Source organism: Fundulus heteroclitus, chromosome 21 (genome assembly GCF_011125445.2).
Source record: "Fundulus heteroclitus isolate FHET01 chromosome 21, MU-UCD_Fhet_4.1, whole genome shotgun sequence".
Taxonomy (NCBI): Eukaryota; Metazoa; Chordata; class Actinopteri; order Cyprinodontiformes; family Fundulidae; genus Fundulus; species Fundulus heteroclitus.
In genome coordinates, this window is record NC_046381.1 from 37,807,000 (window position 1) to 37,827,065 (window position 20,066).

Genomic DNA, 20,066 nt, shown 5'->3' on the forward strand with positions numbered 1-20,066 from the left:
AAACAGACCTTGACAGCAGGGACGTGCAGCGGGGGGGACGGAGGGGGCTTGAACCCCTGCCCCTTTGCCCCTCGATGCCCAAAGTGCCCTTTTGTCAGTTTTTTTTTCACTCTGCCCTTCTCCTCTCGCAGTTCCGCTGCATGGCGGCTGCTGCTGCCGCTTGTCTGACTGCCTTTCCCTTTAAATCTGCAGCACACGTGACTGTGCTCTGTCCTTTTTTTTTAACTCCACTCTCATTGGTTGTACTGCCTTAAATTCCAGCTTTCCTCTTTCTGACTGGCTGCTTTCTAGTGCGTGCGTGTGAGTGCTTGCTTGGAGCGTGAGATTTACAGTTTTTTAAAATCACTATGACACAGTTTTCAATACATTTAACAGGTTTCCTAAACTCTTAACGCACCAACACACCTAAAACACACAATTGGCGAAACTGTTAATTTCATGTTCAAATTCACACATCGTAAGCTAAACTCCAAAACTAATTTTCAACATACAATAATACACTAACAAAACACTGCAAACATGTTTCAAAATTAAATAATTATTCAAAACACTAACACATGTTCTCTTCCAACAGGAACATTTAGTCAATCATAACACAATGACAAAAAAAACACTATCATCAGCTGAAATAACAGAAACTGCATTATTTTAGATATGTCAGGTGCATATATATATATATATATATATATATATATATATATATATATATATATATATATATATTCATTCAGGAGCTTTCCTCTGCCCCCTGAGGGAGGTAGACGTTGAATGCTTAGAGAGACAAAATACAGTTGCATATCAGAGACTGGAGGCATAAAGTCACTCTATACTGTAAATGGTAATTTTGCAGTATTTACACTTTGCTGTAGGAGAAGCAATATCCTAACTGTTGGTTTCTCTGAAAATACGGACAATGGATGCCACTGTGTCCCAGCTGATATTTGGCTGTACTCGTTCACCAGCCTCTGTGAGATAGCCCGTGGTTTATGACATGGTCAATGATAGTGGCTCTTATTTGATCAGTTACACATAACATCATCTGCCTACTCCGACTTCTTTTGTGTACTTTTTTTATATTCTTATGTATTTCTCATTTTCTTTTTGATCCACTGTACATAATTGATGCACCCTTTCCTACTCCTGACTGACTACTGAGCTGATATGACAAGTGAATTTCTCCAATGTGAGATCAATAAAGACTATCTTATCTTATCTTAGCTCTGGTCCTTCTTTGAGCGCCACCACGCATTCTTACTCCTCCCCCTCTACCTTGCCCCACTCCTCTCCCTTGTCCTGGTACTCGTCTTCCTCACCCCCGTGCAGGCATTTCTTTCTTTCTTTCTTTCTTTCTTTCTTTCTTTCTTTCTTTCTTTCTTTCTTTCTTTCTTTCTTTCTTTCTTTCTCACATTCTGTTGCTCCAAATTGTTCCTTTTCCAGCCAAGACCAGCCCTAAGATTCCTCTTTTATAGCATATGATCATGTGATTGAAAGAACATCAACACTTGAGTGTGCTTCCTAGATGGGAATTATCTGTGATTTCAACAACTGCATAACTTCAATCAGATGTTTCTCATTAGCAATGGAATAAAATACAGGGAATATATTTGTGTTTCAATTCAATATGAAGAGTTGTTCACCTTGACTTTAGCCTGTAAGGTTAGGTTTAGAACGTGGTGTTATCTGTTCTGACATATAGTGTTAAAGCATTGGTAAATTTGGCTGTAAAATTCTATTGTTTTGGTCCTGTTTGAGCCGGTGTGTAAAAGGAGTTTAAGCATTTTTAATTTGTGTTAATTGTATGCATTATGTGTTAAAGCAAGAAGAAATGTGTTAATCGTATAGCTTACGCATGTGGATGTAGTGCTAACTGTGTTAAGAGTTTTGGAAAATTGTTAAAAGTATTGAAAAATCTGTCATAGCAATTGTAAAAAACTGTAAGTTTTGATTCATACTGGGATACTGCCATCACCACAATTAATATCAGGCTACGAAACTAATCCTTGTTAAGAAACTATATATTATCAGCACTAAAATAGGTGAAAGCTGCTGAGTGCAGTTCTGTAAAGAAGCAGGAGAGAGTTTTGATTTCTTGAACTAGTGAAATTTAAGTAACTAATGTTAGCATCTCAAAATAGCATTTAAATTCTGAAGTATAATGCATTTATCAGCAAAAACATAATCTCTTTTCTAAAACTAAGTATTCTGTGCCAGACAGGAGTTCTGAAGACCACTGGAAAGATGGAAAAGCAAAGACTGCAGGTTATTAAAAATTCAGATTCTTAGCCACAGCTGCCTGAAAAAGAAAAGGTGAGGGTTTCCCTTTTAGCAATATTTTGTTGCTATTATTGCTTTCATTTTTTGTTGATCCTTCGAGGCAGTTCAGGCAAAAATAGCAGGTGTTATTTCTTTTACATTATATACAGCACAACAACACTAGATGCCACCTAAACAACTGCTATTTTTTGTTTAGACTAATTAGGATTCCATAAAATGATAGTGCTATTTATTTCACAATTTCTACTTCTAGAATTGGAATAAAGACAAATAAAACCAAGGAACACCATTTACATTGGTTTTATTGTACAAAGGTTTCCACACTGTCCAGTAGTAAATTAGTGCAAACCAGAAACAAAGCTAGACATTCTCATCACCAGAGGCTTAGCCCATAAAATATTTCATCATTACGAGGGTAATTTGGTACACCAAAAAAGTAAGAAATGATTTAATCTGTTGATGTGGTCGCAAAATTAATTTAATAAAGGCCTTAACATATCTTAAAGTTTAATCTGCTCTTCTTGAATAGTTGTACTAGTATATACCAATAGTACATTAATATGTTCTCATTTCAATGATGAAATGGACAACCACTCATGTAACAATTCAGTCTTGGTGTCACCCATCTTACTCAAAGTACAGTATTGGGTCCTCCATGCTGCTTATGTATTAAGATTTACTGCACATTTAAACATCGACAACTCACTATTGTTAGGGAAATAATTAGTTGTCTGAGAGGATGTAAGGAGAAGCTGTTATCTACACTTCAGATATATGATGTAAGAGGTGTGTTTGGAATATTAAGATAAATTACATGAAATGGGCTAAAGAGAGCAACTACAGCCCAGTTATACATTTGTTGTTTGAATTTAATATTTGAAATGCTGTCAGTGTCAGTTACAGTTCTTATTCCAGTGCAGAGTAAATACAATACATTTATTTGCAGTCCCTTGAATGTATAATTTTTCTGTGTTATATAATGCAGATAAAGTATCTAGGATAAAAAAAATAATAGTGGGGTTTATCTCTGCGCATTTCTATATCTTCAAAAGAAAATACAGGATAAATCTGGACAACAGACATATTTTGACTATATTTGGTTTAATAGGCACGTATTTACCGTCTGTCTCTGTTGTGGGTAAGTTCAAATGCAAACTTTTTCAAAGTGGGAAAAAAGTCCCAATTCGACATTGATCAGATCCGGTGATGCTTTAAACATTAACAAACAGCATCTAGTGTGTGTCGTGCTTATAAAATTTGTATAAATGTAGCAAATAATGCTTCCTTTTGTCTTTAGACAGGCAAAACGAATCCTGATGCTCAAATCAAGTATCAAGAAATAGGAGCAAGTATATTGCGTAGGACCAATGACATCAGACCAATGAAGCTTTGGACCAATAGTGTCCCTACCAAAGTTCAAATCAAACCTACGCCTTTGATTCCATGTTACATTCTTTATAGTATGGGATGGTACATTTCAACCGGTTGTATAGCAAGGTATGTTTCTGTATCGTGTTTTAAATCCGTGCCCCATGTGCCCTCTTTTAACTTTGAGCACCTGCCCTTCCAACGGTCTCTGCACATCCCTGCTTAACAGGTGGGCGGAGCCTCAGTTGAGTTAGTTGTAGTTGGGGTTCAGATCAGGAGAGACAGGTTCAGAGTCCATTTGGTAGCAGAACAGAACAAAAAGAACATCCTGGGTCAGGTTTAGTATTAACTTCTCCTGGTTTTCCTTTCAGTGGGTTTTGTCTTTGTGGACTGTGGAAGGACCAAGACACTTACTGGACCTGAATGACTGGGAACTGACTGGTTCTGGTTTCTCTCTCAGACTGACTGAAGTTCAGAATTGGTCCAGTCGTCCATCTATGAGGAGTGACAGGTCCAAATATACACCTTCAGACTTCAGTAAAGACCATGGACCCTCAGGATCAGGGTAAGACCTCAATTCAATTCAATTTTATTTATGTAGTGCCAATTCATGAAACATGTCATCTCAAGGCACTTTACAAAGTCAGAATCAATCATATTATACAGATTGGTCAAACAATTCCTATATAAGGGAACCAGTTGATTGCTTCAAAGTCCCAACAAGCAGCATTCACTCCTGGAGAAGCGTAGAGCTACAGGGAGAGTCATCTGCATTGTTGATGGCTTTGCACCAATCCCTCATACTGAGCAAGCATGAAGCCACAGTGGAGAGGAAAACTCCCCATTAACGGGAAGTAAAAACCTCCAGCAGAACCAGAACCGGGCTCAATATGAACGGTCATCTGCCTCGACCCACTGGGGCTTAGAGAAGACAGAGCAGAGACACAAAAAGCACAGAAGCTCACATTGACCCAGGAGTACTTTCTATGTTAGAGAAGACAGAGCAGAGACACAGAAAGCACAGAAGCTCACATTGACCCAGGAGTACTTTCTATGTTAGAGAAGACAGAGCAGAGACACAGAAAGCACAGAAGCACACATTGACCCAGGAGTACTTTCTATGTTAGATGGTAATAGAGGATGATCTGCCTCCCCTGATGATGTCACAGCTAACAGAACACCAGACCAGGTGTACCTTCTATGAAGAGAAAAATGAGAAAAATGACAGAGAACAAAAAGTTAAAAGAATAGATAACAACAAGCAATGGAAAACTGGAGAACAGTAGAACTCATCAGAGTGAGTGAAATAGATCCTGACGTCCTCCAGCAGCCTAAGCCTATAGCAGCATAACTATAGAGGTAGCTCAGGGTAACATGAGCCACTCTGACTAGAAGCTTTGTCACAAAGGAAAGTTTTAAGATTAGTCTTAAAAGTAGACGGGGTGTCTGCCTCATGGACCAAAACTGGGAGTTGGTTCCACAGGAGAGGAGCCTGATAGCTAAAGGATCTGCCTCCCATTCTACTTTTAGAGACTCTAGGAACCACCAGCAGACCTGCAGTCTGAGAGTGAAGTGCTCTGTTAGGAACATACGGGGTAATCAGAGCTCTGATATATGATGGAGCTTGATTATTAAGGGCTTTATACGTTAGAAGGAGAATTTTAAATTCTATTCTTGATTTAACAGGAAGCCAATGAAGGGAAGTTAAAACAGGAGAAATATGATCCCTCTGGTTGATTTTCATCAGAACTCTTGGTGCAGCATTTTGGATCAGCTGAAGGCTTTCAACTGCATTTTGTGGACTTCCTGATAGTAAAGAATTACAATAGTCCAGCCTTGAAGTAACAAATGCATGGACTAGTTTTTCAGCATCACTCCTGGACAGAATGTTTCTAATTTTGGCGATATTCCAGAGGTGAAAAAAGGAAACTCTGGAAATCTGTTTAATATGAGATTTAAATGACATGTCTTGGTCGAAAACAACACCAAGATTTTTTACTTTATTACCAGAGGCCAAGTTAATACCATCCAGATTAAGTGATTGATTAAGTAGTTTATTTTTTGAGGACTCTGGTCCAAAGATTACAACTTCTGTCTTGTCAGAATTTAAATGCAGGAAATTTAAAGTCATCCAGCTTTTGATGTCATCAAGACATGACTGCAGTCGAAGTAACTGATTGGATTCATCAGGATTTATGGATAAATATAGCTGAGTGTCATCAGCATAACAGTGGAAATTAATCCCATGCTGTCTGAAAATTTTGCCAATGGGAAGCATATATATATAGTAAATAGAATTGGTCCAAGGTCTGAACCCTGTGGTACTCCACAGGTGACCCTAGAGTTTGAGGAAGATTTATTATTAACATGAACAAACTGGAATCTGTCCGACAGATCAGATTTAAACCAGCCTAATGCTTTCCCCTTAATCCCTACAGTATGTTCAAGTCTTTGTAGGAGAATATTGTGATCAACTGTATCAAATGCAGCACTGAGGTCTAACAGGACAAGTATAGACACAAGTTCATTATCTGAGGCCATGAAAATATCATTAGTGACCTTCACCAGAGCTGCTTCAGTGCTATGATGAGCTCTGAAGCCTGACTGAAACTCCTCATGTAGGTCATTTGTAAATGTTCACAAAGTTGATTAGCAACTACTTTCTCAAGGATTTTAGATAAGAAGAGAAGATTAGATATAGGTCTGTAATTTATTAACTAATCTTGATCAAGAGATGGTTTCTTAAGTAAAGCTTTAATAACAGCTACTTTAAAAGCCTGTGGTACATTTCCATTTACTAAGGATAGATTAATCATGTCCAAAATAGTGCCACTGATCAAAGGGAATATCTCCTTAAACAACTTGGTTGGGATTGGGTCTAACATACATGTAGAAGGTTTAGATGAAGCCAGTGTGCGATTTGCAAAAAAAAACAGAGGAGGGGGGATCATTTCCTCGATTAATCACATAATGTCGACAGGTAACTCGAGATTAATTGCAAATTAATTGTATGTTGTATAGTTTTATTTCTGAAAGTGTAATAGCCTGTTTGGGCATTTTAATATACAATTTTCCAATAAATGACACTAATAAAATACATGCTTGTACAAAAAATATTTTTATTTTGTTATTTTTCAAGCACTTTTGAGAATTGGAATGAAAACATCCTAGTGACAAATGTTAAACTCTGGTCTATGATGGCTAAGTGACTAATCATGACGCCCTGATGTTTACACAATGTGTAAATAAATACCATGCCGATATATTTTTTGCCTCTTAAACAAAGATAGACATGGTATTAGGCATTAATAAAAAAGAAAAAAATTTCAATAAAGTCATAAGTTTAATTTTTCGTTTTTTCACTCTTTCTCACACACATATAATTCTGAGCTTTCACACCAACAATAACTTCTTTGAATATTTTTGCTTGCTGTTTCTATCCATATTCATACAGTTTAAGCCTGGAAAAAGGTTTTAAATTTCCAGGTCATTCCAGTCTTACACTTTGCTTGCAACTGGCCAGGAGCTTAATACCCTGAATGAGACTGTTTAGCAACTGTTTAGTAACTCCAGGTCCTTCGTTTGGCAACGTGATTCAGCCTTAGTTTGTCAAATACAGAGAAAACAAATTAATAAGCATTAAAGTACGGTTTATGGGTTGGGTTTCTGCAATGTTCTCAGCATGTTAAAAACTCATCTTCAGAACCAATGTCTGATAAAATGGTGATCTGCACCAAGTAATCTACTTTCAGCAGTTATCACCGGTTATTGCACCGTAAACTGCAGAAAATACGTGCAGAGTTGCTCTGTCTGCCTTTACTACCGTCGGCTCCTATGGCGGAGGGATATTTCAGCTGGATACAAAGTGTCTAGTGCAGGCAGGTCTCTTAATAACCGCTGTTTCGTCACTTATTTTAGAGCCCAAATAAGCGATTTCACTTTCAGAAACGTGCCCAAAAAAATGCAACCCGTGACTTATAAGATTTACAAGCACCTTTAGAATAAAACAAGCCCAAAGTTGCATGAAATGAACAGCCTATGCAACAGTGAGCGTGGGTCTGTTTTGCTACAGTCTCTAACTCTCTTGAGACTACGGAAAGCGCCGAGGGTAAAAGAAACCTCAGTCCGGAGAGCGCAGCGGGGAAAAACATTAGGGAACGGTGTTTTGACGCGCGATTAACGGCGACAAAAAAAATGTCGGCGTTAACACTGACAGCCCTAATTTATATACATTTTTAAATTCAGACCAGAGGGGGGGGAGGAATGTATCCACCCCAGGGATAAAACATGAATGACCAGAGGGGGGGACGTCACAAGCAGAGGGGGGGTAAATCCCCCCCATCCCCCCCGGCAAATCGCACCCAGGATGAAGCTAAAACTTTAGATAGCTGTGACTCTGTGTAAGTTTGGCATCTGTACTGAAGAGAAATCTAGGATTATTTTATCTCCTCTATTATTTATGAATAATATGCTGCTCTAACTCTGCGAAGGGTCCTTTTATTCAACAGTAGACTATGTAGGATTCCTCGAGATTTGTAAAGCACCAAAGAGAACAATCCAATGATTCAACTGGTCACATGTAGACAGAATCAGATGGTCCTCACTCAGATATAATGCAGTAATAGAACAAGAAAAGGTTTTTAAGACCTAAGGAGCCACGATAAACAGACTCTGTGGGGATCCCTGTGTGTCACAATATGTCTAATTGCTGTTGATGATGTTTTTCTCATTTTGAATTAATGATGTTTCTGTCTGTTGTTTGCCTGCAGAGAAAATACTTGGCAGTGTTCGTGCAGAATTTGTGGAGAGGGTTACTGAGACCGTCCTGAAACAGCTCCTTGACTCCCTTGAAGCAGGTGGTGTCTTTAATCATTTGGAGAAAGAGGAGATACTTGAAAAGAACCAAACCAGAGCAGACAAGGCCCGCTCCACCATAGATGCTGTGAGGAAAAAAGGAAAGGAATCCTGCAAAATGATGATCCAACTTCTTCAGCTAAAAGATCATAAACTGTCCAAACAGCTGGGTTTGTCCTTTGCCTTATCTGCTCAGCCAGGTTTTGCTGCTCAGCCAGGTGAGGCTACACAGTTTTGTAATGCTGCTGTTACTGCAAAGTTAACTGCCTTAAAGGGCCTTTACAAAAACATTAGTTAAAACACACAAGACATACCTAATAAAACACATAGACATATCATAGTAAATTAGCTGTGCTCACAAGACTAACTTTTCTTCAAACACATTTAAGATCACATCTAAAATGTCCTCAGTCCGAGTCTAATTTGGGTTCAGGACTTGTCCGAATGTCTGAAACAAGTTTATTGTCAAGTAGGTTTGCACTTACAAGGAATTTGACTTGATGCTGTTGGTCCAGACAAAATAAATATATATATAGAAAATCTATAGCTATATCCACAGTAGACTGTGTGTTAATGTAACACAGAAGGTCTGGAGATGCTACGTTGGTGTAGCTTGTACGTCCTGAACAGGGGAGGGAGACAAAGGTCGCTGACAACAACAGACTGAACAAAGTGATCAGGAGGACGGGGGATGTTGTGGGGGAGGAGCTGGACACTCTGACAACCGTGGCAGAGAGGAGGATGCTGTCCAGGCTCCAGTCCATCTTAGACAATGTCTCACACCCTCTCCACGACACACTGACCCAGCAGAGGAGCTCCTTCAGCAGAAGACTCCTCTTACCCAGATGCACCACAGAAAATCAAAAAAAATTCCTGCCTGTGTTCATCAATCTCTGCAACGCCTCCCTCAGAGAGTCAGACACCCCCCCCCCCTGTAATTGACCTTTATTCATTCTTTTGCGCTATATTTTGCACGTCACTATTACTTTATCTTAGATCTCTCTCTCTCTCTCCACATATATATGGGTGGTTGACGAATAACACAGACATGTGTCACATACTCTTAAAAATTCATAACCTTTAAGAATACATATAAAAATGTTGTTCCTCTGGTAAGATAAACCACAATAATAGCAAAGGTGTTGAGGTTTTATTTAATATTTCTGGGTGGAATTTCGATCTAAACATAAAAATGTCATATGGTGTGACTGTCCGGCATATGTGTGTCCTCAGAAATAAGCACATATTTCCAAATAATTTATAAATGTTTGTTAGTTATATGGTGCATATAATATAATAATGAGTTATTAATGACCACATTAAGTCTTGATGTTTAAGCATTATGTGAAAATAAATTATGGCGAAATGCATTTTGTCCACAAAATGGTCACCATATGGTGTGACACAATAATGTACATTTTGAACGGGCAATAATTTGGACATAATAATGATAGAGAGGACCAGGCCCAACCAGGAATGTACAGTAGCATCTTTGGAATGACTTGCTGATTCTTGAGGTGAGCTGTTCTTCTTTGATTTTTTGTTGAAAAGCTTTAAATCTGACATCACTAGTGGTGGTCAATGTTTTGCGTTTTATGATGTGACATTATTTGCATGAAAAATGAAACATTTCTTGTAATGAATTGTATAAGGAGAACCCAAATGTTAGCCGGACACAGAGCTGTAGCTTGAAAAAGGGGTTTATTAACAAAAAGGTTCAGGGGACAAAAGAAGTGGCTTCAGGCAACAAAACAAGGCAGACTCCAAAAGCAGACGAACCGAAACAGGCAAACGGACAGGCAGGCTAAACAAAAACAGACAAGGAGAAGTATTCTTACCGGGGAACTTGGACATGGGGATAACACGAGACGTCCTGACAACAAACCAAAAACTAAAGCGAGCTTAAATAGATGAACGGAACAGAAGAGCAGGGCGGGACTAATTAACTAACACAGGTGGAAATAATAAACGGAGCACACAGACTAATAAACCTAAGGTAAAAAGCAAGACAAAGACTAGCCGAAATAAAGACTAATACCGGAAATCCAATACAAAACAACACAACACGGAAATAAATCCTAAAACAGAAAAGTCGACTAACTGAAAATAACCAAAACCACAACAGAACATTACATTTCTCACAAATTTTACTTATTAATTATCGAAGATCAATGCTGACAAGTGACTAATTGCATGTTTACTTTTGGCTAACTGTTTTTAGTTTGCTATTAAATTAGCTTGAATGATCACAATATCATATGGTGTGACAGGTTTTCCCAGTAACACTATATGACAACTGTCACACCATATGACATTAATGTTTTTCATTAATATTTATATAAAGGTTGATAGAAGTACAATATATTTATGATAAATAATACTTTCCATTTTTATATTGCATGCATCTATAGTTTACTAGTTTTTTACTTTTTTTTAAACCATATTTAAAAAATTTTCATAGTATGCATATTAAAAGAGAAGTCCGGTCAAAATCAGAATTCAAACTGCTTTAAATATAACGTTTCTTTTACATACTGTTCAATAAATTATAAGTTTTTTAAATTAAGAGTAATTTTCATTTGAATGTGCTTTTCGTAGAGGTTTCCATGTTTGTTGAACAGTACTGCACCTCCCAGTTTGACGTCTCACCGCGCGGTCGGCTGTTGAGCAAGTCCCAAGGCTCTATTTGTTGTGTGTCACTGCACACTATTATCCAAGATGGCGACGACCAGTGCTCTATAGGATAGAAGAAGAAGACGATTTTGATTTTTAACAAATCATTTATTTACACAAGTAAATAAGTTAACAATACACTATTGTCTTCCAGTTTAAAAATATTTACATTAAGTGCTTGCCATATTTCTATTATTTTCTATCAGACACAGTGCTCAGAATTCCCCTAAAACCGCCAAAAAAGCACAAAGTCTTCTTAATTCTCATTGAATACATAAAAGCAATATTCTAGCCGCAGCCTGGCCTTTACATTGCACCTCCACAAACTATTGACATCAAGCTGAGGTCCAGCCTGCAGTCTGTCCTGCCGAGATAAATAAATGGCCATTTTAGCCTCAGAAACTAAAAAATTTTAAATTTGGGACTTATTTGCTCTGCTGTAAGGAAATCCGTTAATAAAATTAGAATTTTTAAAAACCACACCGAAAAGGCTAAAAACACTCATAAGTAGGTTAAAAAACTGTTAATCTATTACAATCCATAAAAACAAATCACTCTCGGGCAAAACTGCAAAAAGGACATTCATTTAAAACTTGGGACTGATGATCGATAAAAATTAGTTTGTTGCAATAGCACCATGAAGACTCCTCCACTGAAGATCACCAGTCTGTTTTTTTATTGGAGGTTTCTAAAGAGTTCTCCACTGGGGTTTTTGTCCTCTAAGCTTGTCCACCCATACACTGATGGCCCTTTTTTCCAAGGTTCTTCTATTCATTACCTTCACACAACACTTATATGCAACTTTTGAGGTTATGTTGCATAAAATCTTGGAATCTTTGTTGCTTTAAAGAGGACTTTTCAAATCCAGAAAACCTGGATCCAACTCTACTTCGGGGAATGGATCTGCCGAGTCAGGTGAACGTTCTCCTTCAGCAAACAGTTGTAAAAGACACCTCTCTTTCACCGTGACTCTCTCTTTCAACAGTCCCAGGAATCTCTGCACCAGCCTTTCAGACCGCATCCCCAGTAGAGAAGCCACTGCGTTGGTGGCATCAGTTGGTACCAGATAGGCACAGCGCTTCCGTCAGGCCTGGTACTCTGCTGTCACAGACATCAAATCTTGCCCCACAAATTAAAGGTTCCTTTAAAAGCCAATGCAGAGAGTCAGGCGCTTGTGATCTTTTTAACTTAAAAAAAAACACATGACCTAAAAATACTCTGATAAAACTGAGGTAACCCCTTTAACTTTAAATGACTAAAATCGGTTAGAAACAGAGCAGCATCCAAGCCCAACTTATTCACGCGTCTGAAAATGCAGCTGGCCACGTCCCTCCAAATAAGTATTTCTGGATGAACTGTATGTGAAAAGTGGCTGTTCTACTAGCCAGGTGGACAAGTACCTGCCCCCCCTCCTCTTGGGGTGAAAACAAAACAGACTGTGGCACCCGATGCAAAGCGTTCCAAAAAAACTTAACCATCTCCGACTGTATTTTGACTAAAAGGCCAGGAGGTGGATCTAAAACAGAGAGCTTGTGCCACAGCTGCGATGCAACAAGATTATTTAAAACCAACACTCTGCCTCTGTATGACATTTGAGAATGTAACCATTTCCACTTTGCTAGTTTATTTTTTATTTTTTGTTCTACATTTTCACAATTTTTCAGTTCTATAGTTGTATCACCTAGATCAGGGGTCGCAACCTTTACCACTCAAAGAGCCATTTGGACCCATTTCACACAGTAAAGAAAACACTGGGAGCCATAAAACCCTTTTGAAATGTTAAATTAAATCATACTGCATATAACACATTTTTTTCGACACAATGGACCGGGAGCAGAACCAACGCATCTTTGCCTCTTTTTTTTTTTGTAGAAGTACAAAACTTCTATTGTTTTATGGAAATCATCAACTCTGCTAATGTCAGAGTTTTTATTTTGAATAAAGCTTGGTGCGAGTAAACACACGTTATGGTTGGATTATTTGATTTTCATCCCATATAAACGGTACTTTCGGAATATTTTTCTTTTAATCCGAACACATTTTAATCACATCCGGGAAAGTTATTATCTGACTCCGCCAGATAGATTTGCTCCGCATATCCATCTGGAAACCTTCCGTTGAAGTAATTTTGGGAAGGGGCGAAAATACTGGTTAGCTGATTGGCCTATGTTGGTGATAGACGGGCCAAATGAACCAATCAGATTCCTCGTCGCTCGTAACAGAGCGACGACGAAAACACAACCACAAGCCAAGCTACTCTTGCTGCTGCAGGTAAAGGCTCGTTAGCTCAGCAAAGAAATACTCTGTGATTCCGATAAAACTTGCTCGATAGCCACGCTAACGCTAGTTTCATCGGCTGAAGCCGCCATGTTCTTTAGACTGAACTGTCGCGCTTCCCGTTGCGTCACACCTCAACCCGCCTCAAAGCCAACGCTGATTGGACGTTCGTTTGGTGAACGGCTCCAAATTTTCTTTAACGGAGAGTAGCCAGACTGATCTGCGAGTGAAACCTTGAAAGCTCGCGAGATCAGGATGGTCTCACGAGGCTAGGAAAGTTATGCACTAAAACGAGCTCCTGTCATTAACAAGCTACCAGCTGCATTAGACTTCAGCTGCGCGGGACTCCGCTCACAGCCTCGAGCAAAGGGCTGTTCGCTTTTCCTCACTTTGAAAATGAACAAACGTCAGATATAGAAACGACTCTTACCCTGATGTTTAGCTCTCTTCACCCTCATCAATGACTCCATGTTATTTTAGGTCCCGTGTCATCGTGGTCCCCTTGTCATTTGTAAAATTTACTACAAAAAAACAGCATCTGAAAATGCCGCCTTCTCTACTTATTTCGCTCTGCAGCCACTCGCAAGCATTATTTCTTCTTCTTGAGTTTATTGACAGTTGGCAAACATCTTTTCAGTGCGCATTACTGCCACCAACTGGTGAGGAGTGTTCGTCAGCCAGCATTGACGACCGCCTGCATGAGGTACACAGCTCTGCGACATAATTGTTTTCAACAGATGAGCCGCATCAGATGCATCAAAGAGCCTCATGCGGCTCCGGAGCCGCGGGTTGCCGACCCCTGACCTAGATGAATCCCAAGGTATTTAAAACCATCTTTTTTCCACAGAAGATTTTGAGGGAGAACTGGGAATCCTTTAGGCCACTCACCCACAGCGAGGGCTTCACTTTTTCTCCAGTTCACTTTAGCTGCTGACATACAAGAGAATTTCTCCACGTTGCTCAGTGCATTAACATCTTGCTGATCTTTTATAAAAACAACAACATCATCAGCATATGCAGATAAAACTATATTGCTGTTAAAACCAGGTAAAATCAAACAACGAACACATGAACAAATTTTCTGGAGGAGGGGTTCCAGGGAGAGTGCGTAGAGCATCCCTAGAGAGATCAACCCTGCTGGATGCCTCTACACAACCTAAAAGGAGCACACAGGCTACCATTAACCTTTAACACACTCTCAATGTTACTGTATAGTACCTGGATCTTGGCTATAAAACCAGCGCCGAACCCAAACCTCTCCATAGTTTCCCAGAGGAGGCTGTGCTTGACGCGGTCAAATGCCTTTTCTTGATCTAGTGCGATTAAGGCTGTATTCAAACCCAATGGACCTCCAAAACATCCCGAATTAGGTAGATGTTATCTACCATGGACCTGCTGGGGACGCAGTAGGTCTGATCCCGGTGGATGACCTGTTCCATAACTCCTCTCATCCTGTTTGCCAGGGCTTTGGAAAGTATTTTATAATCGGTACACAGGAGAGACACGGGACACCAGTTTTTAATGTCCTGCAAATTCCCCTTCTTTGGAAGAAGGGTGAGGACCGCTTTACGGCAAGACAGTGGAAGCGAAGCAGACGTCAGGCTCTCATTATAGACGTCTAACAGGTCTGTTGCTATGATGTCCCAGTAAGCCTTATAAAACTCTACTGTGAGCCCGTCTATGCCAGGGGCTTTCTGGCCCTGCATGCTCTGGAGGGCTGTGTGGAGTTCCTTCAGCCCCAGGGGGCGCTCCAGCTGAGTTCTCGTTTCCTCAGAAACCTTGGGTAGCTCACAAAGGAACTACCTTAACAGCTCTTCATTCTTCTTGTATTCACTCTTGAATAACAAGGAATAAAACTCCACAGCCCTCCTCCTGATCTGACCCGGTTCGCTCAGTTGTTGGCTTGTGTCCGATAGCAGAGAATGTATTAATTTCCTCTGCCCACGTTTCCTCTCCAAATTAAAGAAAAAGCTGGACAGGGCATCCATTTCCTTGATGTTCTGAACCCGGGACCTGACCAATGTGCCTTGCACTTCGGTTTCCAGCAGGTTTGCTAAAACTAGCTTTTTAGAACTGAGAGCCTCAAAAGGCTCTCGATTTTCCGTGGTTTCACTCAGCTGTTCCAACTCCACAATGCTAATCTCCAGATCCTTGATAGACCTGGTAATATCGCGAGTAACATTGAGATTGTGCTGCTGACACAGCAATTTTATTTCAACTTTACCGTAGTCCCACCACTATTGCAAACACGTAAAATCAGTCTGTCTAAAACCAGTCCAAAAATAAGTCGGAGTTTCTTTAAAACTACGATCATACGTTAAAACTGAGTAAAATGCCAGTAAGTGTCAGGGTGCAGTTCTGCATGTCACACCCTGAGAATTTCCTGGCTCCTTCTTCCTCCAGTGCACCCCTGATCAGTCACACCTGTCAGGCTGCAATCAACCACGGTCTCTACTCACCTGTCTACTCTCCTTTACAAGCCTACCTCAGTTTGCTCTTCGCTGCCGGGTCATCAGCAGTCTCCACTCACACCACGCCTGTCTAGTCCAGTACTCTCCCTTGCTGTTGGAACTCCTGTTACCCCAGTGTTTCATTTCTTCAGTTTCCTCCAGTCAGCCTGCTCCTGCAACTCATCAACTCCAGCCCAGTACCTGACTCTGGTTTTCACCTTCCACTACTTCTTTGCAATAAACTCTCAAGACCAGCTCTGAGTTTGTGTGCTCTGTTTGGGTTCATGAAGACAAATCATGACAGTAAGCCCTTTTAGGTAAAATATTTCTAATAAAAACACTACCTAAAACCAGGGAATGATCGGTAAAACCTACTGGTAAAATCTGGCACGTTTTAAACACATTAAAATGTTGTTTAAAACAATAAAACCGGTCAAGACGAGAAAATGAAACATCCTGCTCCTTACGTCCACCAGGCCCTGAGACAAGACCAGCTGCTTCAGAGCGCGCTGAGCTGCTACATGCGGCTCTGCATGATTACGAATTAAAGAATTGCCTTCTGTACAATTAAAATCCCCTCCTATAAAAACGTAATCCTCAGACCCGCAATCTCCCAACTTCTCATCAGTTTGTTCTAAAACACGCTTTTTCTCTGCATTGGTAATTGGAGCATAAATATTGATAAAAATCACATTAAAATGATCAAAACCAGCCCTGGCTAAAAGACACCTTCCTGGAACAATGTGTTTTATTTACAGTGATCCTGGAGTGAAAGCTTTAGAAAAAAGGAAACCCACTCCTGCGCTCTGGGAGGTGCCATGACTTAAAACAACCTCCCCCTTCCACTCCTTATGCCGATCCGTTTCATTTGACAGATCACTATGAGTTTCTTGAAAAAATAAACCATCTTTTATGGTTTATTGTTTGATAAATCTGTACACGTTTTACTGCCTCTCTAGCCCCATTGATGTTTAAGGATGCCATTTTAAAAGAATCCATAATGGGTGCGAGATTAAAAACAACATACCAAACAGCTATACAAATATTAAAGTGCCTGTGCGTTTCTTGGGATTCAAAATTGCTTTCTAACTTTTCTCATTACTTTTTTCAATCTGTAAACAGTAAAACCAACCTCTTCTTTATTTTTAATATGGTGTCTGGTTGAAAAATAAAAAGTTCTCAAGTCTGGACTTTCAACCTTCACCCCTTTCAAACCTTTTGTTTGCTGCAGAAAAGGTAAAAACGGTTCTACAGGATATCTGCAACAGCTGCTCTGGGACAGCGACACCTCACTGCTGTCCAGTGACGTGTCAGGGGAGGCAAGTGAGGCCAGGCTTCACTTGTCATCATGGAAAGAAAGAAAATATATAACATAATATACATTTTTATTCATTCAGTCATTTGTAATAAGTCATTTTTTGATCTAATTTCCTCATTTTTGATCATATTCTCTTTAAAATCGCAGACTTTTCGCTATTTTTCATGTAAATCCTTGGTGGCGCTTGATAGTGAAGCCGGTGAGGCCGCAGCGAGCTTGGCCTCCCCTGGGATTGCGCAATCCCATGTTAACTGCGCTGGCTTCCATTCTGTGAATGCATCTTCCTGTATCTAGATCATAAATTCAATTGTTCAAACAGTTATGAACTGATTTTCCACAATTTAATGTATGTGGATTACGAATTGTGTTTTGGTCATCAAACTGTGTGCAGGGGCGGACCCAGGATTTTTCAAAGGGGGGTGCGCACCTAAGAGTCATGTCAAGACAATGTGAGGCTAAATGTCCGAAGAATGCCTTCTTTACTCTTCCACACTACCCTAATTATTCATCTAAGGTTTTTTTTAAAAATTGATAATCATTATAATGGATGAAAATAAGTGGAATTAGCATGATTACATTATTGTAATTGAAAAAGGATTTTTAAGCCAAAATCTCTTGGTTTTTACAGCATGCACAAGGTTAAAAAGTAGTTTGAAGAAAAAAATTATCCTTATCAACAATTAATCAAACAAAGATTTTCTTTACTTCCAGAAATTATATTTATACAGAAAATGAGATAAAAAGATCCAAGGACTTAAGAACAGTTTGGTATGGTTCAAGTGATAAAGGAGTTTTAAATATTCATGTATTTTAACAATATATTTTAACCAGATAAACTATATCAAGAAAACAAAAAGACTTATAAAGACCCAAAGACTTAAGAACAGTTTGGTATGGTTCAAGTGATAAAGGAGTTTTGAATATATTTTAACAAGATAAACTATGTTGAGAGAAAAAAAAACTTTAAAGTAAGTTAAACCAATGAACATGTATGGTGAAGTTAAGCCATAAGCCTATAATAGAACAGTAAGACTTGACAAAGAATATTGTTCTCTTCTACAACACCTTCAACTTCATGATGATGATGATAATGGGTTTACAAATGTCAACCTTCAGGGATGCCTATGGACAAATATGTCTATGATTTTGTTGATGTCTAAATGAATGTCCTTGTGGACATACATAAGTAGCAAAGCCACAAACCTTTCCTGTCTCATTGTTGACCTTAGCAAAGTTTTCACTGCTTTAAGGCCCGGGTTAGCACGTTCCACAGAAGCACTCGTAACAGGTAGAACTGACAGAAGGTGAAGAATTATAGAAATGTTTGGGTAGCACTTCATATTTGTTATCCTTAGAATTTCAGGGAAGGGACTTCCGGTGACGTCATCCTGCAGACAGTAGCATAAAAAAAGGCTCCCCCAGCTAATTGCTAATTTCCTAACAAAACTACTTAAAACTCTTCAAATTTATACAAACTCAATATAACAAGTTCTTTGAGAGGCAAAGGCTCAAAACAGGATCTCACGGGCGACAAAAACTTGAGGCAACTAACTTTAAGGCAGACCTCGAGTGGCGCAGCAAGTGATAGCCCTAGCAATCACAAGTCTAAAATACTAGCTGAATTGGAGAAAATAAGGGAAGAAAATCAGGACGGACACAAGCAGACCAGGCAGTTGCTGACTAAACTTGAATCCTCCATACAAGAACTCAAAGGAGAAATTACCAAACTTGAAAAGAGAACCACAGAGGTAGAAAAACTTATTAGCACTTCAGAGGACACCAGGATGCAATAATTTGAAGCCTAGTATGTTTTCATAAAGGAGACCTGTCATGGTTTAGGTTTTGTTTGCCTTTAGTGTGCAATTCACTCAGCCCTCCCTCGCTCTGCTCCATACACTAATTAGCCTTAACTCCCCGTCACCTGTCAGGCAGCAATTAACCCTGATCTGCCATCACCTGTTTCCACCGCTTTATAAGACTCACCTCTTTCTGTTCCCATCGCCGGTCCATAGCGTTCACTCCCGCTCAGTCTCTGCCAGTATTCTTGTCAGCTCCGTTTTGTTACCATCAGCCTGAAGACTCCTTTCAACCTGGTTTTTGTTACAGTCAGCCCATAGACTTTCCGTCAGTTTGTTATCTCCAGAACACGGCTCAGACGTTCAGCTCTCCGGTGCACGGTTCATACGTCCTGCTCTCCAGTGCACGGCTCAGATGTTCAGCTTTCCACTGCACGGCTCAGATGTTCAGCTCTCCGGTGCACGGTTCATACGTCCTGCTCTCCAGTGCACGGCTCAGATGTTCAGCTTTCCACTGCACGGCTCAGATGTTCAGCTCTCCGGTGCACGGCTCAGATGTTCAGCTCTCCGGTGCACGGTTCATACGTCCTGCTCTCCAGTGCACGGCTCAGATGTTCAGCTTTCCACTGCACGGCTCAGATGTTCAGCTCTCCGGTGCACGGTTCATACGTCCTGCTCTCCAGTGCACGGCTCAGATGTTCAGCTTTCCACTGCACGGCTCAGATGTTCAGCTCTCCGGTGCACGGTTCATACGTTCTGCTCTCCAGTGCTCGGCTCAGATGTTCTGCTCTCCAGTGCACGGCTCGGATGCTCTGCTCTCCAGTGTTTGGCTCAGAGGTTCTGTTCTCAAGTCCACGGCTCCAGAGTTCCTCCCGGTCAGTCTCTCCACACGCCTCCTGCCGGCCAGCTTCTACACCCTTCACCTCCGTCTGTTGAAAGACTCTGGTCTCATCATCCATCTTCCACACTATTCAATAAAACTCACTCATAAGAACTGACTCTGTGTGTGCGTGCTGTGTCCGGGTTCATCCCAGAAAAATATCCTAACAAGACCAT

The 20,066-nt window shown here is 40.0% G+C and overlaps 1 protein-coding gene across 1 annotated transcript in view; it reads left to right on the forward strand.

The window, feature by feature from the left end:
* Positions 1 to 3,934: 3,934 nt before the first annotated feature.
* LOC105922711 (NACHT, LRR and PYD domains-containing protein 3) overlaps positions 3,935 to 20,066 on the forward strand; it is a 76,849-nt gene continuing 60,717 nt past the window's right edge. Inside the window, exons 1-4 of the mRNA XM_036125662.1 lie at positions 3,935 to 3,974; positions 4,103 to 4,207; positions 8,412 to 8,686; positions 15,937 to 15,954. Of these exons, the coding sequence (XP_035981555.1) occupies positions 4,189 to 4,207; positions 8,412 to 8,686; positions 15,937 to 15,954 (312 nt within the window). The 5' untranslated portion in view covers positions 3,935 to 3,974; positions 4,103 to 4,188. The remainder of the gene's footprint in view (positions 3,975 to 4,102; positions 4,208 to 8,411; positions 8,687 to 15,936; positions 15,955 to 20,066) is intronic.